The sequence below is a fragment of the Bufo gargarizans genome, chromosome 2 (genome assembly GCF_014858855.1).
Source record: "Bufo gargarizans isolate SCDJY-AF-19 chromosome 2, ASM1485885v1, whole genome shotgun sequence".
Lineage (NCBI taxonomy): Eukaryota > Metazoa > Chordata > Amphibia > Anura > Bufonidae > Bufo > Bufo gargarizans.
The window spans coordinates 330,134,722-330,159,918 of record NC_058081.1 but is presented as its reverse complement, the minus strand read 5'-3'; the positions used below and the strand labels follow the sequence as shown (position 1 = coordinate 330,159,918).

At 44.5% G+C, this 25,197-nt stretch overlaps 1 protein-coding gene across 3 annotated transcripts in view; it reads right to left on the bottom strand.

Annotated features, from left to right (window-relative positions):
* The window catches only part of MON2 (MON2 homolog, regulator of endosome-to-Golgi trafficking), a 118,693-nt gene that overhangs the window by 82,750 nt on the left and 10,746 nt on the right, over positions 1-25,197 (bottom strand). For 2 of the 3 annotated variants that reach the window (XM_044280556.1, XM_044280557.1), the window contains exon 2: positions 15,046-15,109. In XM_044280556.1, coding sequence (XP_044136491.1) covers positions 15,046-15,109 — 64 coding nt within the window. The remainder of the gene's footprint in view (positions 1-15,045; positions 15,110-25,197) is intronic. The other variant, XM_044280558.1, reaches the window with a different exon arrangement.

Below are 25,197 nucleotides of genomic sequence, written 5' to 3'. Positions count from 1 at the left end.
TTTCTATGGGGTCGACGGAAATAGTCTAGACAGCGCTTGGCTATTTTCCGCGGCTCCACAGAAATAAATGGAGGGCGGCTGCGCAAACTTTCTCCGCTCTGTTCTCCTTGTAGGGTAACTATCAGACAATGGGGGCATATCCTAGCGATATGCCCCCATTGTCTAAGATGGGATAATCAGTTTAAATCATTGGATCTGAGCCGCTATCCCATGTATGGTGCTGTGCTTGGTAAGCTGCCAGGGTGCTGCAGCGTTCACCAGCCTCCGGTTCAACAGGTGTGCCAAGAGTCAAACCCCTGCCAATCTGATATTGATGATATCATGGTATGTAAGATGAAGTGGTAGGTATGAACTCTGTGTATGTTGAACTTTTATTTTTAGGAGGTGTGTAAAACTTGCTGCTTGGTTTACACTTTTATCCACTAATCAACTTTCATACCATTTTTATCACAAATGACACTTTTAACCCCTTAGGGACCCATGACGTATCGGTACGGCATGTTTCCCGAATCCTTAAGGACCCATGACGTACCGGTACGTCATGGCTTTAATTCGCGATTCCGGCGCCGCGGGGGTTAATCGGAACGGGATGCCGGCTGAAATCATTCAGCCGGCATCCCGTAACAACGCAGGGGGGGGTCATTTGACCCCCCCGTATAGACGATCGCAGAAAACCGCAGGTCCATTCAGACCTGCGGTTTTCTGCGTTTCCGGTCCATTCGGGTGTGCTGTGACCCGATGAACCGGAAAAAGACTGCGATCGGTGGCGTAATTTTACACCACCAATCGCAGTCCGAGGATTTGAGGAGGCGGTGCTGGCCCTGGTGCTGAACACTGCTGTCCAGGGTGCTGATTGGTGCAGGGGAGAGAGGCGCGAGATTCAAACTTCCTGCGCTCCTCTCTCCCCTCCTCTTCCTGTCCAGCACCCTGACCGTGCAGCATCGTCCAGCACCAGCTCCTGTGTCCCCCTAATCGGCATCCATCACCCTCCTGCACCCATCGCCACTCAGGTAGGTTAGGGTCAGTGAGGGAGAGGCACCATTAGGAAGGGAAAGAAGGGAAAAGTTAGTTAGGAAAAAAAAAAAGAACTTTTACACAAAACTTTTTTGATCCATCTATCAGACCCCAGAGCCCCCCCTGCCACTTGCCCCCCCTACCAGCCCCCCACCACCACCAGCCCCCCCCACCCCCCCCACCCATCCCCCCACCAGCCCTCCCCCAGCCCCCCCCCCCCCCCTTACCACTAGCCCCCTTACCACCACTTTTTTTGTATTTTTCTGCGTTCGCTGACTGGTCGGCACTTTAGCGTCCGTCCACTGTTAGCGCATCGCCTGCCCCACCGCTGATCAGCGTTGTACCGCTGATCAGCAACTTTGAACTTTTTTTTTTTTTTTTTCCTAACACTTGCCCCTTTATTTTCCTTTTTTTAGTACGCGAACACCCGTTGCCCCCACACACACGCACATATAATAAAGGTTTCCACACACGCACACCTACACGCACACACACCCATGGCCCGCCGGGTGTTCTCGGCCGAGGAGGCATACGCCCAGATTGCCTCCGACTCCGAGAGCCCCAGTGAGGATGAGGATGACCCCACATTCCTTCTGTCATCCGCATCCTCCTCATCATCATCGGATGACGATGAGCCACCAAGGCGGCGGAGACGCCGCCAGGCGGAGCCAGGGGCCACACATGCTAGGGATCCTGTGGCCCACCCTAGTACGAGCCGCCCTGGGGTTCGTACTGGTTTCCCGGCCCACCAAATAAGTTCACCGGAGCCCCCTGCCGATGAACTTAGCTGGTGTCCCCCAGTGGACTTTGAGCCTGAGATTCCGGATTTCGCTGGCAATCCTGGAATCCAGATTCCCACAGTGGGGTTTACTGAAATAGACTTTTTTAGTTTTTTTTTCAGTAACCCACTGGTGAATTTGATGGTGGAGCAGACGAATCTGTACGCCCAACAGTTCGTCGCTCAAAACCCAGGCTCATTTTTGGCTAGACCCGGTGGCTGGACGCCGGTCAGTGCAGCCGAAATGAGGACATTTTGGGGCCTCGTGCTGCATATGGGTCTAGTCCAAAAACCCAGTGTCAGGCAATACTGGAGTGGGGACGTCCTATACCAGACCCCACTGTACAGTATGGTCATGACACGTCCCCGGTTTGAGGCCATCCGGAAATGTCTGCATTATTCCGATAATGCAGCATGTCCACCCCGAGGTGATCCTGCCTATGACCGGCTGTATAAGATACGGCCGGTCATCGATCACTTTGGGGCCACATTTCAGCAGGCCTACGTACCTGGAAGGGAGGTCGCGGTTGATGAGTCTCTCGTTGCGTTCAAGGGGAGACTCAGTTTCCGCCAATACATTCCCACAAAGCGGGCGAGGTATGGCGTGAAGCTATACAAAATTTGTGAGAGTACCTCAGGGTACACTTACAAATTTCGTGTGTACGAGGGGCGAGATTCCCGTATTCAACCCCCAGAATGTCCCCCCACTCTGGGTGTTAGCGGGAAACTCGTGTGGGACCTTATGCACCCACTGCTGTATAAGGGTTACCACTTGTACGTGGATAACTTTTATACCAGCATTCCCTTGTTCAGGTCCCTTGCCGCCAGATCCACGTTCGCTTGTGGGACCGTGCGGAAAAATCAGCGCGGCCTCCCTGCCCACCCCCTCCAGGTACCTATCCCCAGGGGTGAGACCCGTGCCCTTACCAGTGGAAACCTGTTGCTGGTCAGGTATAAGGACAAGAGGGATGTCCTTATGCTGTCCACAATCCACGGTAACAGCACCACCCCAGTCCCTGTGCGAGGTACCGCGGCAACGGTCCTCAAGCCCGATTGTATCGTCGACTACAATCGGTATATGGGAGGAGTTGATCTCTCTGATCAAGTCCTCACGCCATATAATGCCATGCGCAAAACCCGGGCATGGTACAAAAAAGTTACGGTCTACATGGTGCAGGTTGCCATGTACAACTCTTTTGTACTATCCCGAAGCGCTGGCAGCACAGGGACATTCCTCCAATTCTATGAGGCAGTCCTCAAAGACCTGATCTTTTCGGACCGGGAAAGAGCAGGCCGGAGTACCTCGGGAACTGGAGGCGCCCGGATCGTCCCTGGCCAACACTTTCCAGGTGTGGTCCCCCATACTGGAAAGAAGGGACGAACCCAAAAAAGATGCAGAGTGTGTCACAAGAGGGGGATACGGAAGGACACCACCACTCAATGTGACACGTGCCCCGATCATCCGGGCCTCTGCGTTATCGATTGCTTCAGGGAGTATCACACTTCCATGGAGTACTAAATTTTTATAATCCCCAACAGTCCACTAGAGAACATAAAACACTATGGCTCTTAGACTTTGGAGACACAGAAACAATTTTTTTTCCCCAAAAAAATATTAGTTTTAGAGCAGGCATCCTCAAACTGCGGCCCTCCAGATGTTGTAAAACTATAACTCCCAGCATGCCCAGACAACCTACAGCCATCAGCAGGGCATGGTGGGAATTGTAGTTTTACAACATCTGGAGGGCCGCAGTTTTTAGGATGCCTGCTTAGTGTCTCCAAAGTCTGAGAGCCATACATATTGGGCATCGTCGCGTGCGTAAAAGTCGTCGCTATAAAAATAACATTTGACCAAACGCCTCGAATGAACGGTGTTAAAAATATAAAACAAAAACGGTGCCAAAACACCCATTTTTGGGCAAAATTTCAATTTGAATCCCTTTTGCCGGTAATAAAGCAAGGGTTAACAGCCAAACAAAACTCAATATTTATGGCCCTGATTCTGTAGTTTGCAGAAACACCCCATATGTGGTCGTAAATGGCTATATAGCCGCACGGCAGGGCATAGAACGAAGGGAACTCCATACGGTTTCTGGAAGGCAGATTTTGATGGACAGTTTTTTTTTTTGACACCATGTCCCATTAGAAGCCCCCCCTGATGTAGCCTAGACTAGAAACTCCAAAAAAGTGACCCCATCTAAGAAACTACACCCCTCAAGGTATTCAAAAGTTACTTTACAAACTATGTTAACCCTTTAGGTGTTCCACAAAACTAAATAGCGAATGTAGAACATTTTTTAGAATTAAATTTTTTTGTTACATTGCCTCAAAAAAGAGTAATATAGAGCAACCAAAAATCATATTTACCCCTAAAATAGTCCCAAAACAACAACCACCTTATCCTGTAGTTTCCTAGATGGGGTCACTTTTATGGAGTTTCTACTCTAGGGGTGCATCAGGGGGCTTGAAAGGGTACATGGTGTAAATAAACCAGTCCAGCAAAATCTGCCTTCCAAAAACCATATGACGTTCCCCTCCTTCTATGTCCTGCCGTTTGGCCAAACAGTAGTTTACGACCACATATGGGGTGTTTCTGCAAACTACAGAATCAGGGCAACCCATTTTGAGTTTTGTTTGGCAGTTAACCCTTGTTTTACTCCTGGAAAAAATTGATTATATTGGAAAATTTTCCAAAAAATAGAAATTTCTAAATTGTTTCTCCATCTGCCATTAACTCTTGTGGAACACCTAAAGGGTTAACAAAGTTTGTAAACCCAGTTTTGAATACCTTGAGGGGTGTACTTTCTTAGATGGAGTCACTTTTTTGAAATTTCTATTCTAGGGGTGCAACAGGGGGCTTCAAATGGGACATGGTATAAACAAAACCAGTCCTGCAAAATCTGCCTTCCAAAACCCATATGGTGTTCCCCTCCTTCTATGTCCTCCCGTTTGGCCAAACAGTAGTTTACGACCACATATGGGGTGTTTCTGCAAACTACAGAATCAGGGCAACCCATTTTGAGTTTTGTTTGGCAGTTAACCCTTGTTTTACTCCTGGAAAAAATTGATTATATTGGAAAATTTTCCAAAAAATAGAAATTTCTAAATTGTTTCTCCATCTGCCATTAACTCTTGTGGAACACCTAAAGGGTTAACAAAGTTTGTAAACCCAGTTTTGAATACCTTGAGGGGTGTACTTTCTTAGATGGAGTCACTTTTTTGAAATTTCTATTCTAGGGGTGCAACAGGGGGCTTCAAATGGGACATGGTATAAACAAAACCAGTCCTGCAAAATCTGCCTTCCAAAACCCATATGGTGTTCCCCTCCTTCTATGTCCTCCCGTTTGGCCAAACAGTAGTTTACGACCACATATGGGGTGTTTCTGCAAACTACAGAATCAGGGCAACCCATTTTGAGTTTTGTTTGGCAGTTAACCCTTGTTTTACTCCTGGAAAAAATTGATTATATTGGAAAATTTTCCAAAAAATAGAAATTTCTAAATTGTTTCTCCATCTGCCATTAACTCTTGTGGAACACCTAAAGGGTTAACAAAGTTTGTAAACCCAGTTTTGAATACCTTGAGGGGTGTACTTTCTTAGATGGAGTCACTTTTTTGAAATTTCTATTCTAGGGGTGCAACAGGGGGCTTCAAATGGGACATGGTATAAACAAAACCAGTCCTGCAAAATCTGCCTTCCAAAACCCATATGGTGTTCCCCTCCTTCTATGTCCTCCCGTTTGGCCAAACAGTAGTTTACGACCACATATGGGGTGTTTCTGCAAACTACAGAATCAGGGCAACCCATTTTGAGTTTTGTTTGGCAGTTAACCCTTGTTTTACTCCTGGAAAAAATTGATTATATTGGAAAATTTTCCAAAAAATAGAAATTTCTAAATTGTTTCTCCATCTGCCATTAACTCTTGTGGAACACCTAAAGGGTTAACAAAGTTTGTAAACCCAGTTTTGAATACCTTGAGGGGTGTACTTTCTTAGATGGAGTCACTTTTTTGAAATTTCTATTCTAGGGGTGCAACAGGGGGCTTCAAATGGGACATGGTATAAACAAAACCAGTCCTGCAAAATCTGCCTTCCAAAACCCATATGGTGTTCCCCTCCTTCTATGTCCTCCCGTTTGGCCAAACAGTAGTTTACGACCACATATGGGGTGTTTCTGCAAACTACAGAATCAGGGCAACCCATTTTGAGTTTTGTTTGGCAGTTAACCCTTGTTTTACTCCTGGAAAAAATTGATTATATTGGAAAATTTTCCCAAAAATAGAAATTTCTAAATTGTTTCTCCATCTGCCATTAACTCTTGTGGAAGACCTAAAGGGTTAAAAAAGTTTGAAAAAACTGTTTTGAATACCTTGAGGGGTGTAGTTTCTAGAATGGGGTCATTTTTGGGAGGTTTCTATTATCTAAGCCTCACAATATGACTGCAAACCTGAACTGGTCCATAAAAAGTGGGATTTTGAAGATTTCTGAAAAATTTCAAAATTTGCTTCTAAACTTCTAAGCCTTGTAACATCCCCAAAAAATAAAATATCATTCCCAAAATGCTACACACATGAAGTAGACATATGGGGAATGTAAAGCCATCACAATTTTTGGGGGTATTACTATGTATTACAGAAGTAGAGAAACTGAAACTTTGAAATTTGCTAATTTTTCAAAAAAAATTGTAAAAATTTTATTTTTTTGTGCAAAAAAATTAACTTTTTTGACCCAATTTTAGCAGTGTCATGAAGTACAATATGTGACGAAAAAACAATCTCAGAACGGCCTGGGTAAGTCAAAGCGTTTTAAAGTTATGAGCACTTAAAGGGACACTGGTCAGATTTGCAAAAAATGGCCAAGTCCTTAAGGTGAAATAGGGCTGAGTCCTTAAGGGGTTAAACAGAGGTGCCTGTGAGTAGCATTTTGACAATGTCTTAGGTGTCTTCATCCCAAAAATATATGGGCATGATTCTTATTTTATGTAATTTAACCTCTTCAGGACACAGGGCATACAGGTACACCCTTATGTCCTGGTACTTAAGGACACAGGGCGTACCTGTACGCCCTGTGTATTTATGATCACAGCCATGCGGCGGGCGGTAATCGGAAGCCGGTGCCTGCTCAAATCATTGAGCAGGCACCTCGGGTAAATGCCCCCCATGTCGGCGATCGCTGCAAACTGCAGGTCAATTCAGACCTGTGGTTTGCAGCTTTTACCTACTGCGGCGGCGGGCGGTGCCATCGGGTCCCCATGCGGCTGTAGGGGGGACCCGATGGCATGGAAGGCAGCGCGATGTCTAAGTAGGGCATCGTGCTGCCTTCCTGTGACGCGCCTGTGAGATGCAGCCTCCTGGCTCTATAAACAAATCACATGACCTAACCCCTCAGATGAACACCGTGAAAAAAAATAAAAAAAAATAAATATGTGCTAAATAAACCATTTTTTGTCACCTTACATCACAAAAAGTACAACAGCAAAAAGGCGTTTGCCCACCAAAATAGTACCATTCTAACAGTCGCCTCATCCCGCAAAAAATGAGTCCCTACCTGAGACAATCGCCCAAAAAAATAAAATAAAACTATGGCTCAGAATATGGAGACACTAAAACATTATTTTTTTTGTTTTAAAAAAGCTGTTATTGTGTAAAACTTACATAAATAAAAAAAGTATACATATTAGGTATCGCCGCATCCGTGCCTGTGAGATCCAGCCCCCTGGCTCTATAAAAATATCACATGACCTAACCCCTCAGATGAACACCGTAAAAAAATTAAAATAAAAACTGTGCTAAATAAACAATTTTTTGTCACCTTACATCACAAAAAGTGTAATAGCAAGCAATCAAAAAGTCACACGCACCCCAAAATAGTGCCAATAAAACAGTAATCTCATCCTGCAAAAATCATAACCTACCCAAGGTCATCGCCCAAAAACTGAAAAAAATTATGCTTCTCAGACTATGGAAACACTAAAACGTTTTTTTTTTTGCGTCAAAAATGAAATCATTGTGTAAAACTTACATAAATAAAAAAAAAAAAAAAAAGTATACATATTACGTATCGCCGCATCCGTGACAACCTGGTCTATAAAAATACCACATGATCTAACCTGTCAGATGAATGATGTAAATAACAAAAAATATAAACAGTGCCAAAACAGATATTTCTTGTTATCTTGCCTCACAAAAAGTGTAATATTGAGCAACCAAAAATCATATGTACCCTATACTAGTACCAACAAAACAGGGGGGCTTCAAATGGGACATAGTGTAAAAAAATAAAAATAAATCTGCCTTCCAAAAACCGTATGGCATTCCTTTCCTTCTGCGCCCTGCCGTGTGCCCCTACAGCAGTTCACGACCACATATGGGGCGTTTCTGTAAACTACAGAATCAGGGCCATAAATAGAGTTTTGTTTGGCTGTTAACCCTTGCTTTGTTACTGGAAAAAAAATGGATTAAAATGGAAAATCTGCCAAAGAAGTGAAATTTTGAAATTGTATCTCCATTTTCTATTAATTCTTGTGGAACACCTAAAGGGTTAACAAAGTTTGTAAAATCAGTTTTGAATACCTTGAGGGGTGTAGTTTCTAGAATTTTTTGGGTGGTTTCTATTATGTGAGCCTTGCAAAGTGACTTCAGACCTGAACTGGTCCCTAAAAATTTCAAGATTTGCTTCTAAACTTCTAAGCCTTGCAACATCCCCAAAAAATAAAATATCCATCCCAAAATGATCCAAACATGAAGTAGACATATGGGGAATGTAAAGTAATAACTATTTTTGGAGTTATTACTATGTATTATAGAAGTAGAGAAATTGAAACTTGGAAATTTGCAATTTTTTAGTTTTGCTAAATTTGGTATTTTTTATAAATAAAAAATGATTTTTTTTTTACTTCATTTTACCAGTGTCATGAAGTACAGTATGTGACGAAAACAGTGTCATGAAGTACAGTATGTGACGAAAAAACAATCTCAGAACGGCCTGGATAAGTCAATTTTTTTTTTTTTAAGTTATCACCACTTAAAGTGACACTGGTCAGATTTGCAAAAAATGGCCTGGTCCTTAAGGTGAAATAAGGCTGTGTCCTTAAGGAGTTAAGTGTTATTTGTACATGTTGCAAAAAAAAAATTGTCCTGGCTACCAGAGTTGCAAAATGGCCAAACACCCCTGTCAGTGAAAGGGTTAAATAAAGAGCTTATAAACTTGCCCCTTGTGCTTGTGATGATGCCTAAGTAATGATTATAAAATGAGGAGGAATAGGTTTATAGCTCCACAGTATAATTATATGCTCAATCTAGAAAGGAATGCTCCACCCAGGATAACCACTAGTTACGTGTCTTTGTAATACATTATTTTATTACGTTTTCAGCTTTCACCATTTCTCAGCAGCTCCTTTCTGGTGGATTCAAGCAGTTCTGAAATACTATATGTCCTCAGCAGAGCTCATCACCACAACAGCTCCTTCTAACCTCTTCTTGAAAGTCCATTTCACCATTCTTGTCCCACTGCATAGCCATAACTTTTTTATTTCTTTCACTGGCGTTGCTGTGTGAGGTCACAAATACAGCTTGCAATCGGATGGAAGATACGGTCATGTGCATGAGCACTTAATCAGAGGTCACACTACATTGTTCCGGAAGAATAAAAATACTCCTCATAGTATGAAATAAGACGCTGGCTGTCTAGTGACAGAAACAAAAATGCATCACGTCGGGAGTAGCCTTAGGGATATAATAGGGTATTGGCCAAGTATAGGGGCAGGTTCCGGACGAGGATGCCCGTTTCGGGGCGGGTGCTCTATACAGGTAGGTAGAGTTTGACAGGTTTGTCCCCCTTTTTCCATCATAGGGTGCACCAGGGATAGTTTCTTCCTTGTCAAGCCAGACCGTCATCCACAGACACCCGGACACAGATATTTACCGAACTATAGAAGAACCTTCTACGGAAAAGAATTGGTAATATAATGTATATGTTTATAATTGTTTACTAGCAAACGGTCTTTAATTTTGGTTTATACCAGTGTTTTTGTGTTTGTGCCGCCTTTGTATATTATATATTTTAAATAGATTTCCAGTAAAAGTTACGTTTTATAAGATCCCCCTCTCTAGCGGAGGCACTTTTTGGTTATTTTGGTTTTGGGGATCATTTTTGGTAGCAGGAATCCTGCAGTCCAAGCTAGTACGTTTCCACCTAAAAAAATCAGCTCCAAAATACCTCAAAAGAGCTTCCCATTCATTTAAAAAAAAAAGAAAGAAGCAGCATGTCCTATCTTGAGGTGGAATCCACCCTGAATCTCCTATTAAAATGAATGGGAAGCGTAAAAAAAACACCCTATTTATGTCTGCGTGTTTTTACCTTTCTGATGCCTGTATTCAGCCCTTAGTAACCCTATTTCTCTGTGCCTCTATTTCAGCATCTTCATAAGATGGACTCTGCTGCACTTCCTGTGGTGATCTTTGCCTTGTCCTTGAGGCCATCCTGTATTTCCCTTACTTCCCATAAGCCCTTGCTCTCCTCACATGAACTAGCAGGACCAATCAGAATGCAGATAACCTCCCGCACTACCCTAGAGCAGTGTGTATCCTCTCACATCAACCTGACCAGAGACAGACAAGACCAATCAGAATGCAGATAACTTCCCCCACTACCCTGGATTCTCACATCCAGCTAACCAGAGACAAGCCCTGCAATTACATGAAAACAGTAAGTATATTTCTATATATTTTTCCTATTTTTTTCTCTCCTCCTGTCAGCTCTGCAGCTGCTCCCTCATTCTCCTCCACACTGACAGGGAGGAGGGGCTGCTTTAGCTGCTCATCTCTCTAGTTTGGTACCAGCTAGAAATATGTTTTGTCCGAAAGCTGACATTCCAGGCTTTCGGACAATACCAGAATGACAGCAATATGTTTAGTGCAGGGGAAGATATCACTGATAGAAATCAGGATGCAGTGAATACAGCTGATAGTGGAAGTAAAAGCAGGTTTTACCCACGATTATTCACGACTTGATTTCTAACAGTGATTTCTTCTCCGATGCTTGGACTTTAGCTGTCAGTCTGGTCTTGTATGAAAGCCTGGAATGTCAGCTTTCAAACAAGACCCTACTATTCAGGAGATAGCAGCATATAAAGCCACCCTCCCCCCTCCACTTCTGCTCGAGCCCAAGGCTATGCTCCTCCTCCCAGAGCTCTCCCCATCTCTTGCTTATATCAGAGAGGAGACGGCTGCACATGACAACACTGTGAGAAGAGGCTGGGTGTTATTATAAGGTAAAACTGAAAAAGATTCAATTATAAAGCACAAAAGCATTTATACAGCAGGGTGTACTATACCATTAGGGTATAAAAAAAAAATGAAACGGCAGTTACACTTAAAAAAAAAAAAAAAAAAAAAAAGATGCACGGATGTTGACATGCGGCATGACTAGCATGTTAGGCTGGTTTCACACTGCTGGCACAGCCTTCCAGCAGGCTCTTCCAGTATAGAATCCTGGGAATCAGCTGGGAACAAACCAGTGTTTGTCCGACCTATTCTCGGAATATTTGCAGAGATTCGGACGAATCGCCGCTGGACCCCATTATAGTTACCGTATTTTTCGCCGTATAAGACGCACTTTTTCTTCCCCCAAAATGGGGGAGAAATGCCCCTGCGTCTTATACGGCGAATGCAGTCAGTTTTACATCGCTGGCAGCGATGTAAAGAGAGCGAGGACTCGGGGAGGGACTGGGAGGAGGAGCTGGGGCCGGCAATAGCGGCGGGGCGGTGCAGTCACTGTACTAAAGGCCCGCCCCGCCGCTCCGGTGTACTAATAAAATATGTCATATTCAATGAATGGTTATTAAATATGCCCCTTTATGCCTAATAGTACCTTAAATCCTAAGCTCATCCGTACAATGCAGGCCGGGCGGGCGGCAGCGTAACTCCCTGATGTCACGTGCCTGCGCCGCCTACTTTATGAATGAAGCAGGCGGCGCAGGCAAGTGACGTCAGTGAGTGACGCGCCGCGCCGGCTGCCCGGCCTGCCGGCATTGTACTGAAGCGCTTAGGATTTAAGGTACTTTTAGGAATAAAGAGGCATATTTAATAACTATTAATTGAATAAGACATATTATATTAGTATACAGGAGCGGCGGGGGATCTGTGGATGGCACAGTTATGGGCTGGGAGGGTCTGTGGATGACACATGTATAACAGTGCCATCCACAGATCCCCCCCTGTAACAGTGCCAGCCACAGATCCCCCTGTAACAGTGAAAGCCACAGATCCCCCCATAACAGTGTCTGTCATCCACAGTTCCCCCCTAACAGTGTCCGTCATCCACAGATCCCCTCATAAGTGTCCGTCATCCACAGATCCCCCCATAACAGTGTCAGTCATCCACAGATCCCCCCATAACAGTGTCCGTCATCTACAGATCCCCCCATAACAGTGTCCGTCATCCACAGATCCCCCCATAACAGTGTCCGTCATCCACAGATCCCCAGTAATAGTGCCATCCACAGACCACCTAGTTCCAAACCCACCAAACCCACAGCACACCTTTTGGTTAAAAATATTTTTTTTCTTATTTTCCTCCCCAAAAACCTAGGTGCGTCTTATACGCCGGTGCGTCTTATACGGCGAAAAATACGGTAATTAGCCAGACAGCGTTCCGGAAAGGGTCCATGGGGACAGATCTGGCAGGCTGTTCCCGACCACTCCATTCAACCTCTATGGGAACGCTGGAGATAGCCGAGTGCTGTACTCATCTATCTCTGGCATTCCCATAGAGATTCAATGGAGCAGCAGTGCGCACGTATGACTTGCTGCACCATCAGAAGGTAACGGGGCCCCCGTTCTCATGATCATTGGGGGTCCCAGTGGTCTGACCCCCAGCAATCAGCTAATTATTTCCTATGGAGTGGACAGGGGATAACTTAAAAACTTAGAGTAATCATAATTTGCTGCCCATTTCCCCTGAAGAAGCCAGAATCCTGGTGAAACATGTCGGGAGGCAGTTTTAGTTTTTAAGCGCAGCCTTCCACTCCACAGTGAATAAGTTGAAGATAGTCCGGCTGGACTATACTCTAATAGTTGGATCTTTCATGAGCCTTGGATAGACACGGCATCAAAACTGTGTCTATCAAAGTTTGTAGGGCTAACTGCCATTGGGCTTTATGCTGGTCTGTAGCATACAAGGTTGCCAATTGTGCTCCGGTGGCAGTGGTTTGATGCACCCTGGTTCCCACTGCTTTACACTGCCGCACTGACAATACCATTCAGCCAGCAACAGCTCTACGAATAGAGATAGGTTAGCACCCTGTATCTAAAGTGAGAGGTTGGGAGCTAGTGCACATCTCCATGCCTCCCTCACTGTTCAATATTTGAATCCACCAGTGGAGTGGCGACTGTATTTTTAATATAGTTTTTTTGGTTTGTTAATAAACAATAATAATTACAAATAAAAATTTCACTCACTTATTTAGATTTTAATATATTCAATAATAAAAGTGAAGTATTAATTTCACCTGGGTCAAGATAGGTTTCATTGCCTGTTTAGGCATTTGTCAATATAACTTAAAAACTTGGCTCAACCCCTTTAAGCTGTGTCTATGGCACACTGTAAGGGTCCATTCACACGTCCGCAAAATGGGTCCACATCCGTTCCGCAATTTTGCGGAACAGGTGCGGACCCATTCATTTTCAATGGGGCCGGAATGTGCTGTCAGCATCCGCATTTGCGGATCCGCACTTTCGTTCACGCAAAAAAATAGAACATGTCCTATTCTTGTCATACAGAGACAAGCTATACTGAATATAATAATAAGATCATTAGAAGATCTGTCAACAGCTTCTACCTTCCTTGTAGAAGCGCCATAACTTTCCTAAATAGGAGAGAGTAAAGACACATTGATAATAACAACAGTTTAAAAAAAGCTACGAAGATACACTGCCCGTCCCAAAAATATTTAATTGGACCGCCTTTAGCTTTGCTTACGGCACGCATTCGCTGTGGTATTGTTTCGATAAGCTTCTGCAATGTCACATTTATTTCCATCCAGTGTTGCATTAATATTTCACCAAGATCTTGCATTGATGATGGTAGAGTCTGACTGCTGCGCAAAGCCTTCTCCAGCACATCCCAAAGATTCTCAATGGGGTTAAGGTCTGGACACTGTGGTGGCAAATCCATGTGTGAAAATGATGTCTCATGCTCCCTGAGCCACTCTTTCACAATTTGAGCCTGATGAATCCTGGCATTGTCATCTTGGAATATGCCCGTGCCATCAGGGAAAATCCATTGATGGAATAACCTGGTCATTCAGTATGTTCAGGTAGTCAGCTGACCTCAATCTTGGAGCACATACATACTGTTGTTGAACCTAGACCTGACCAACTGCAGCAACCCCAGATCATAGCACTGCCCCCACAGGCTTGTACAGTAGGCACTAGGCATGATGGGTGCATCACTTTATCTGCCTCTCTTCTTACCCTGATGCGCCCATCACTCTGGAACAGTAACAGTAAATCTTGACTCATCAGACCACATGAACTTCTTCCATTGCTCCAGAGTCCGATCTTTATGCTCCCTAGCAAATTGAAGCCTTTTTTTCTGGTTTGCCTCGCTGATTAGTGGTTTTCTTAGGGCTACACAGCTGTTCAGTCCCAATCCCTTGAGTTCCCTTCGCATTGTGCGTGTGGAAATGCTCTTACTTTCACTATTAAACATAGCCCTGAGTTCTACTGTTGTTTTTCTTCGATTTGATTTCACCAAACGTTTAAGTGATCGCCGATCACAATCATTCAGGATTTTTATCCCGGACACATTTCTTCCTCGAATACGATGGGTCCCCACTATCCTTCCAGTTTTTAATAATGCGTTGGACAGTTCTTAACCCAATTTTAGAAGTTTCTGCAATCTCCTTAGATGTTTTCTCTGCTTGATGCATGCCAATGATTTGACCCTTCTCAAAACAGACTAACATCTATTCCATGACCACGAGATGTGTCTTTCGACATGGTTATTTAAGAAATAAGAAGCAACTCATTGCACCAGTTGGGGTAAATAACTTGTTGCCAGCTGAAAGATAATCACCCATGCAGTAATTATCCAATAGGAGGCTCATAACTATTTGCTTAGTTAAATACAGGTGGCGACTTTTTTTTGGGACAGGCAGTATATATTACAAAGATGCTAGCTTATACATAATATGATAATGTAAGTAATGGAGCTTCGCTTTCACTGGGCTACAGAGGTAAGCAGGGCAATTACCTGTCAGCACGTCACTGTTCCGAGCAGCTATGTTTTTTACCTTCACTATCCCGGATTCTGCAGCCTGGAATATAAAAAGTGAGAGATAAGAGCATTCATTTATGCACTATGTCAAGTAAAGCGGTATTCACTTAGTGGCTGACTGGTGGGAACCTAACCCCAAGTACCCCAAACAACCTAGTCTTTGCTCCTAATTCAGAGAGGGTTGTGGCTCATTTTTTATCATTGTTGTTCAAACCTCAAAGTTTTTCCTGGTAAGGAGTGGCTTCAATCCTAGCAGTATGCCATCACTTTATGAGACGAGAGCAAGTCTACTTTCACACTCGCGTTTTGGCTTTCCGTTTGTGAGATCCATTTAGGGCCCTCACAAGCGGTCCAAAACGGATCAGTTTGCATTCTAATGCATTCTGAATGGAAAAGGATTCGCTCAGAATACATCCGTTTGGCTCCGTTCCGCCTCCATTCCACTTTGGAGACGGACACCAAAACGCTACTTGCACCGTCTGATGAAACTGAGCCAAACAGATCCGTCCTGGCACACAATGTAAGTCAGTGGGGACAGATCAGTTTTCACTGACACAATCTGGCACAATAGAAAACGTATCTGTCCTCCATTGACTTTCAATGGTGTTCAAGACGGATCCGTCTTGTCTATGTTACAGATAATACAAAAGGATCCGTTCTGAACGGATGCAGACGGTTGTATTATCTGAACGGATCCGTCCATGACGAATCCGCACAAGAGGCGAGTGTGAAGGTAGCTTTGCCCTTATAATATATGTATGCTGGAAAAATTATGGGACTAAAGCCACACTCACTGGACGGTCTACTGCCACCTGTGGTTCAGTCAGTACAGAGGGAGAGGTCTGCACAGAAAATGTCACCCACAAAGTGCTATATTACAGAGGACCTTTCACCACTCCTGACATGCCTGTTTTAATAGCTTTATGCATTCCCCATGTAATAACAATTCTGGAACATCTACTCTTATGGCTCCATGTTGTGCCATTCCTTTATTATTTCTACTAGAAGTTATTAATGAATTGCTAGCAGTCTGCAGTAAGGGTACAGAGGGGTGGTATCTGACAATAGCAGCACTGATTGTATAGAGTGAGTCTGTGTAGGAACACCCCCCCCCCCCCCCCCACACACACACTTGTTACCACCCCTCTGTACCCTTACTGCAGACTGCTAGCAATTCATTCATAACTTCTAGTAGAAATAATAAAGGAATGGCACAACATGGAGCCATAAGAATAGAGGCTACAGAATTGCTATTACATGGGGAATCTCGAAAAATTATAGAACATGTCCTATTCTTGTCCGCAATTGTGGACAAGAATAGGCATTTTCTATTAAGTGCCGGCGATGTGCGGTCCGCAAAATGCGGAACGCACATCGCCAATGTCCGTGTTTTGCGGATCCACACACACGGACGTGCAAATGGACCCTTACACTGAGCAGTGCATTGACCTTATCAGAACCTGTACCAGTTTCCATTTACACACAAGTTCAGGTTATCAGAGATTTTCCACTGCGCTGGTATGTCAACCATAGTTATATTGTTAAATAATTGACGAGGTAGGGAAAAAAAACAAAAAAAAAAAAAACAGATCCATCAAGCCCAATCCTACTGTGTTGATCCAAAGGAGAAAGAAAAAAAAAAAAAAAACACGGGTAGTCGCAAATTGCCCAGTATTATAGGAAAAATTCCTTCCCGACTCCAAATCTGCCAAACACAATAAATCCCTGGATCAACATTCCTTCTCCAGAAATCCAAAACTTGTGATATTATTACTTTCAATTAAAGGGCATCTGTCAGTAGATCTGTACCTATGACACTGGCTGACCTGTTACATGTGCACTTGGCAGCTGAAGACATCTGTGTTGGTCCCATGTTCATATGTTTTAATATATGGAAGTGAGCCTCTAGGAGCAACAGGGGTGTTGCCATTACACCTAGAGACTCAGCAACTGCCACGCCCCTGTCCAGTTTGATTGACAGGAACAGGTGTGATGACATCTACACTTCCTTTGTCAAAGTGCCGAAGGTGCAGCAGTTGTAGAGAGAGCAGAGCCTCGAGGTGGAACGGTAACGCCCCTGTTGCACCTAGAGTCTCATTTGCATATATTAAAATGTCATTTTTCTCCATAATGTGGGCACATATGAACATGGCACCAGCACAGATACCAGATGCCACCAGGCCCCATTGACTATAAAGGCACCAGTTTTTGTCCAGGCCGAGTACCAACATTAATGCTGGAAACAGGCTGGATCCAGCCGGATACAATGAACTCCGGCCGGCTGTTCCTCTGCCGGAAGATTTTAATGCTAGTGTGAAACTAAGTCACCCAGGTCCCTCTTAAACAGCTCAACCAATTTTTATAATAAAGAAACTGGGAACCAGAGGTCGCACTACGTTTTTTGCAGAAGGGTAAAAATACTCCTCTGACCATTTTTGAGGAGTATTTTTACCCGAGGAGGAGTACGAAAGTTGCAGTAATTAGGCCTACACTTTCTCATATCTGCCTTGGAGGCTCCGATTGAAACCTCCGTTGCAGATTCTGTCGAAAGACCACACAAAAAAGCCTTATCTGCAGCACTTTTTGTGTCTGGTAAAAAGACAGATCCTAAGCGGAGACTGAACGGATCCCATCATAGTCAGCGGAGTCTGTTCAGCTTCTTCCCTGTGGGGTGACAGGAGGAGCAGAGGTCACTAGTGGGGTGACAGGAGGAGCAGGGTGCTAGTTATGGGGTGATAGCAAGGTGGACCGAACTAGGAGGAAGCAGAGGGGGGTGCAGAGAACTGGAAGACTGGACGGAACCATGATTGGGGGAGGGGAGAATCACTCACTTGAAGACTGACAGGCCAAGCTTTTCACTGCCACAACTCTGAGGCTAGGGGACACAGGCCCGGTGGCAGGTCTTCTTTCAGACCGGGGACCAGCCACACCAGTACTTAGTGTTTACCGTGCTCCTTGGGCAGCACACCCTGCTCGCCTTACTACAACCAGCCCAGCCTCCTTCCAGCTCCCGCCAGCTTCCCCTGCTGCAGGACCTGTATCGCTCCGGCGCGCGTCCAAACCAACCAGTAACAAAGCTCCTTGCTGTGAGGAGCTTTGTTATTGGTTATTTCAGGCACAGGCAGCATCGCTGCGCTGTCCGTGCCATTCCCAGCGCTCACTGCGCTGATAAATGTGGGGGGGAAGCCTAAGGCATATTGGTAAGCCTTAGACTTTTTCCAGGGGGTAAAATGGTCTGAACAAGCGTCTATGACGCTTGTGCAGGCATTATTGCGACGTCTGTTGGGAACTATAATTTCTTATACTCCCAGGTTGAAAGAAAAAGGAATAAGTCTGGTACCGTGTTAGCCAATAGAAAACTAGTTTAGTGCTCTCATTAAGAGTATTGCAGGTTTGATACCTTTTAATGGCTAACAAAAATAGAAGTAATGATGTTACATAGCGAGCTTTCGAGACATCACCCGTCTCTTCATCAGGCGTACTACAAGAATATATGAAGAAACAGCAATATATATATACACACAATAAGAACAGAGGCATGGGGAATGAATGGACATTTGGGGGGGAAAAAAAACAGAGCAACATATTAAAGATCTTGAGAATGAGTCCTTAATTATCTTACAGATAAGGGGTGTGAAAGTTTTATGGTCTCTAAATTGATGTTATCTCAGAGACCTGGTGCCCCGACTATGTCTTCATACTCCCAGGTAATGTCATATGACATGCCTGATCGGCTGTAAAATCGGGGGATAGCCACTTTGGTTACGGTTAGTAAATAATGTGAAAATAACACACACCCAGTGATCACGATATATAATTCCTGTTAGGCCGGGTTCACAACTGCCTGAAAATCCTGTGGAAATATCTGCTGCAGCTTTTGCTGTGTTTCCACAGTATAACATGCGGTTTTTGCGAAGGGTGAAATCTGCTGTATAAGTTGACATGCCGCTGATTTCAAATCGGCAATGCCGCACCTTTTCTGCAGCATGTGGATGAAATTCTCATCAACTTTGACGATATTGTACAGTGCTGTGGATTTGCCACGTGTGACCCCAGTCTAAGGGTGCCTGCACACGATGCAGATTACGTGCAGTTTTTCCACAAGGATTTTCATGCAGAAGATGCAAGTGAATGAGATTTGCCAAAACTGATGTACAGGTCCTTCTAAAAAAATTAGCATATTGTGATAAAGTTCATTATTTTTTGTAATGTACTGATAAACATTAGACTTTCATATATTTTAGATTCATTACACACCAACTGAAGTAGTTCAAGCCTTTTATTGTTTTAATATTGATGATTTTGGCATACAGCTCATGAAAACCCAAAATTCCTATCTCAAAATATTAGCATATCATGAAAAGGTTCTCTAAACGAGCTATTAACCTAATCATCTGAATCAACTAATTAACTCTAAACACCTGCAACAGATTCCTGAGGCTTTTAAAAACTCCAGCCTGGTTCATTACTCAAAACCGCAATCATGGGTAAGACTGCCGACCTGACTGCTGTCCAGAAGGCCATCATTGACACCCTCAAGCAAGAGGGTAAGACACAGAAAGAAATTTCTGAACGAATAGGCTGTTCCCAGAGTGCTGTATCAAGGCACCTCAGTGGGAAGTCTGTGGGAAGGAAAAAGTGTGGCAGAAAACGCTGCACAACGAGAAGAGGTGACCGGACCCTGAGGAAGATTGTGGAGAAGGACCGATTCCAGACCTTGGGGGACCTGCGGAAGAGGTGGACTGAGTCTGGAGTAGAAACATCCAGAGCCACCGTGTACAGGCGTGTGCAGGAAATGGGCTACAGGTGCCGCATTCCCCAGGTCAAGCCACTTTTGAACCAGAAACAGCGGCAGAAGCGCCTGACCTGGGCTACAGAGAAGCAGCACTGGACTGTTGCATGTCATTCGGAAATCAAGGTGCCAGAGTCTGGAGGAAGACTGGGGAGAGGGAAATGCCAAAATGCCTGAAGTCCAGTGTCAAGTACCCACAGTCAGTGATGGTCTGGGGTGCCATGTCAGCTGCTGGTGTTGGTCCACTGTGTTTTATCAAGGGCAGGGTCAATGCAGCTAGCTATCAGGAGATTTGGAGCACTTCATGCTTCCATCTGCTGAAAAGCTTTATGGAGATGAAGATTTCATTTTTCAGCACGACCTGGCACCTACTCACAGTGCCAAAACCACTGGTAAATGGTTTACTGACCATGGTATTACTGTGCTCAATTGGCCTGCCAACTCTCCTGACCTGAACCCCATAGAGAATCTGTGGGATATTGGGAAGAGAAAGTTGAGAGACACAAGACCCAACACTCTGGATGAGCTTAAGGCCGCTATCGAAGCATCCTGGGCCTCCATAAAACCTCAGCAGTGCCACAGGCTGATTGCCTCCATGCCACGCCGCATTGAAGCAGTCATTTCTGCAAAAGGATTCCCGACCAAGTATTTAGTGCATAACTGAACATCATTATTTGAAGGTTGACTTTTTTTGTATTAAAAACACTTTTCTTTTATTGGTCGGATAAAATATACAAATTTTTTGAGATAGGAAATTTGGGTTTTCATGAGCTGTATGCCAAAATCATCAATATTAAAACAATAAAAGGCTTGAACTACTTCAGTTGGTGTGTAATGAATCTAAAATATATGAAAGTCTAATGTTTCAGTACATTACAGAAAATAATGAACTTTATCACAATATGCAATTTTTTTTAGAAGGACCTGTATATGGTGCGTATTTTGTACTTGCAGAAATTGACCTGTGGTGCTGCTTTTAAAATCCACAGAGTGTCAACTGTTTGTTCAGATCTGCAGCTGAAGTACTGTGGTTTCCCCACAGACTTCTATGGGGTTGTTTAAATACACAGAAAATCCCCAAAATTCTGAAATTGTGCGGTTTTTAATCATGTTTTTTATGCAGTTTTCATGCGAGTTTTCTGCATACAAATCCGCACAGTGTGCAGGCACCCTTAAAATCCAGTCCCTGAAGCTGGTCCATTGATGGACTCTACATCCATAAGGATCGTCCATACAGTCTGTCTATACAGGCAGTAGACCAGAAGTCATCACATAACTTCCAGGTTACACAGCTTTCACACTTGCGTTTACATTTTCCGTTTTGTCCCCATTCATTGACAATGGGGACAAAACATAACTGAACAGAAAGGAATGCTCCAAAATGCATTCCGTTCTATTCTCATACCGGAAAGCAAACCGCAGCATGCTGCGGTTTTCTTTCTGTCATGAGATGCGGAGCATCCACAATGTAAGTCACTTCTTATACTATGTAACATAAAGAAGGATTACACCTGGGCTGACCAACCAGATCACTAGGCAGTGGTGAAATAAAAGTCAGCTCCGGTGGCCAGGTCGTCCTCCCTGCACGTCCTGCATGCAGCAGTCAAATTCATGCTGAATGCATGGACTTGGATGCTGTCAAGAGGCTGACGGTGGCGGACTCAGCATCGACATGCAGCTGCCAGGAATAGGCTGCTGCCTCACAGGAGAGCACATGTGAGCAAGCCATCAAAGGGGTATTCCCATCTTAGAAAATGGGGGCATATCGCTGGGATATGCCCCCATTGTCTGATAGGTGCGGGTCCCACTGCACCTATATTGAGAACGGAGCGGAAAGCACTGTGACTGGAGGACCCCAGATTTCCCGGGGTCTGTCCACCACCAAGTGCTAATCCCCGCCTCTCCCATAGAAGTGAATGGGAGCGCACTGCGCATGCGCGGACCATGCTCCCATTCATTTGAGCCAGATAGCTCGGCTATTTTTGGCGGCCCCATAGAAAAGAATAGAGAGTGGCTGCGCATGCGCAATGCGCTCTCCTTCACTTTTGGGGCTCCGTTCTGGATATAGGTGCGAGTCCCAGCAGTGACAGCACTCCTAGCGATATGCCCCCATTGTCTGAGATGAGAAAACCCCTTTAAGTAAGGGCTCATGCACATGACCATATGTATTTTGCGGTCCGCAGAACACAGATCCGCAAAAATTACGGATGATGTTCATATTGCATCCTTTTTTTTTTGTGCAGATCTACCGCAAAAGGGACAAGAATAGGACATGTTCTATCTTTTTTGCGGAACGCCCATGTGGACATATGGAATGCAAATGGAGTAATTTCCAATTTTTTTTGTGAACCCATTGAAGTGAAAGGTTCCACCTACGGGCTGCAAAAAAAAAATAAAAAATGGAACGGACAAGGGAAAAAATACAAATAAAAATGTTTGTGTGCATGAGCCCTAATCCAGAGGGGAGCTGCTGCTAGTTTTACTAGAGCAAAAGTGTTTGGACCACACTGGGGGTAATTTATCAATGGCTGGCGTTTCACACCCCTGCGCTGCCAGAGGATTCGCATAATTCATGGCGTGGTGCAGGCCTCGTCATAAATCAGGTGCATCCTCCACCAGTCCGTGTGCCTGGAGTGCAAACTACTTTGCAACTCGTTTTTAGGATTACTGATCTTAGCAAATGTGTTTTGTAAAGGCCATTTTACATGACCAACAGAGCGGGCAATGATCTGGAATCAGGAGCAAAATACATGCAGCAATGATCACTCCCGTATGGGGATGAATGATCGTTAGGACGACTGCCCATTACCATTCCTGTTGACAAGCAAAGATTGCTTCATGGAAGTTGCGATTCCCCCAGCAAACAAGCACTGGTACATTAACACGAACAAGTATTTGTGTGATCATTCATTCCCGGTAACTGACCCGATTCTTGGCCTAAACTGGCATAATGTGTCATCCCAATAATATGCTATGTGATGATCGTGAGCTCATGTAGTAAACCCCTAGGTGCCTGTAGGAGGGGCATGAGGAAACGTTTCTCTACCTGGTGGCCTAGCTCTGCCAATGATACAAATGTGAAAAGTTAGGATTTGATCTGTGCTCCGGTACTGTGACGGTCTACAGCAGGTCTATACATTGCGCTTTATGGATGCGAGTGTATATGTATAATAAAGGTATCACGTTCATACAGTCACAGACCCTGAGACCGGAGCTACTACTGGATCTTGTATAAATGGTAAGCTGTATATATTTATGATCACCTGAAAACGACATAAGTTCTATTCACTTCTGTTCAGTGGACCAGTCCTGCTTTCCATCCGCTTCTGTCTTTCTGAAGGCCAGAATAGCAGGTTAGACTACTAAAAAGACGGAAGCAAGAGCAGGTCAAAGGGAGTTCAAAGACTGATCCACGGAACTCGGTTTGTCTCACTGAAAATAGTTCATTGGCGGGGTACGATTTTCAGGTATTCAAACATGTACCCCAGCCCAGTGGAGGCCTAAAACGCAAGGTCAACCCAGCCTTCTCACTTAAAACTGGAAGAAATACGGGGCATATTAAAACCATTGTACCATGGGCCCAAAACTCTATGGCAAACTTGTAATTGCTTCCAAAGCCCTAAAATGTCATCCCAAGATAAGAGAAAACCGGAATTAGACTTACCGGTAATTCAGTTTCCATGAAATCACCATGACGGCCACAAGGAGATTGACCCATGACCTCTGTGGGGGCAGGAAACAGAGAAGAGGTTAAATTGCCCCTCCCACCACCGCACCTCAGTGTTCCAAAGATATCAAGTGCCAGAAGTGTCCTTAGTATTTCCCAGTATTACACCATACCAGAAAAATACCGGTGAAAAACAAAATTTCAAAAAAAGAAGGGGAGGGAATGTATGGGCCGTCATGGTGATTTCATGGAAACTGAATTACCGGTAAGTCTAATTCCGGTTTTCCCATATCATCACCATGACGGCCACAAGGAGAGTTATAAAATTATTTTTTATGGGTGGGGGCAACCGCCTGGAGAACCTTCTGACCAAAGGAGAGGCCAGAGGTTCCAGACAAGTCCAAACGGTAATGTTTCACAAATGTGTGAATACTAGACCAGGAGGCGGCCCTGCATATATCATCCAGGGAGGCCCCTGCTCTTTCAGCAAAGGTAGTAGATACAGCTCTGGTAGAGTGAGCTCTAATATTGGAAGGAGGATCCAGATTCTGGTTCTTATAACAGAAGGTAATAGTGTCCCTAATCCATCTTGCAATGGAGGATTTTGAGGCCCTGGATCCCTTATTCCTTCCAGCAAATTGGACAAGCAGACTGTCAGACTTCCTGAAGTCCCTAGTGGCTTCCAAGTATCTAATGACTGTACGCCTAACGTCAAGGAAATGAAATTTCTCTTCTTCCTGATCCTTGGGATTGTTGAAGAAGGATGGAAGTAGGATCTCCTGGCCCCTGTTGCGGTCTGAGGCCATTTTTGGCAGGAAACCTGGGTCTAGTTTAAGCACAATCTTATCCTCAGTGATGGTAAGGTATGGTTCCCTAATGGAGAGAGCCTGAATCTCTCCCAGTCTCTTGGCAGAGGTAATTGCTATAAGAAAGGCAGTCTTGAATGAAAGCAACTTAATTGAACAATCCTCCAACGGCTCAAATGGGGAACACATAAGATTGTTGAGAACTAAATTTAAGTCCCAGGTTGGGCTGCGGGACCTAAGCGTGGGTCTCAGTCTACGTGCAGCTCTAATGAATCGTTTGATCCATCTATGGTCTGCCAGGTCGGAATCAAAGAAGGCGCTCAATGCCGAAATTTGAACCTTTAAGGTGGATGGAGAAAGGCCCATGTCCAGGCCCCTTTGTAAAAATTCCAGAATTTTCTGGATACTGGGCCCCACAGAATTTGGATTCTCTTCGCCCGACCATGAGCAGAATCTCTTCCAGATCTTCAGGTATATCGCGGAAGTGACTTTTTTCCTAGAACATCTCAGGCTATAACCTGGTCTGACAGGCCCTGAGACCTTAAGAGGGAGACCTCAGGATCCAAGCCGTGAGCTTCAGGAACTCCGGATGAGGATGTAGCAAAGGACCCTGGTATAGGATGTCCCCCCTGAGTGGGAGTCTCACTGGTTCGTCTATTGCTAGTTTTAATAGAGGGGCAAACCAACTCCTCTTGGGCCAGAACGGGGCGATCAATATTACCGTGGTTCTCCCCTCCTGAATCTTCTGAATGACCCTCGGGATGAGTGGCAATGGAGGGAATGTGTACCCTAGATCCCAGTACCATTTTAGGGAGAAGGCGTCTACTCTCCAGGGATGGTCCCCGGCATTTAGGGAGCAAAAT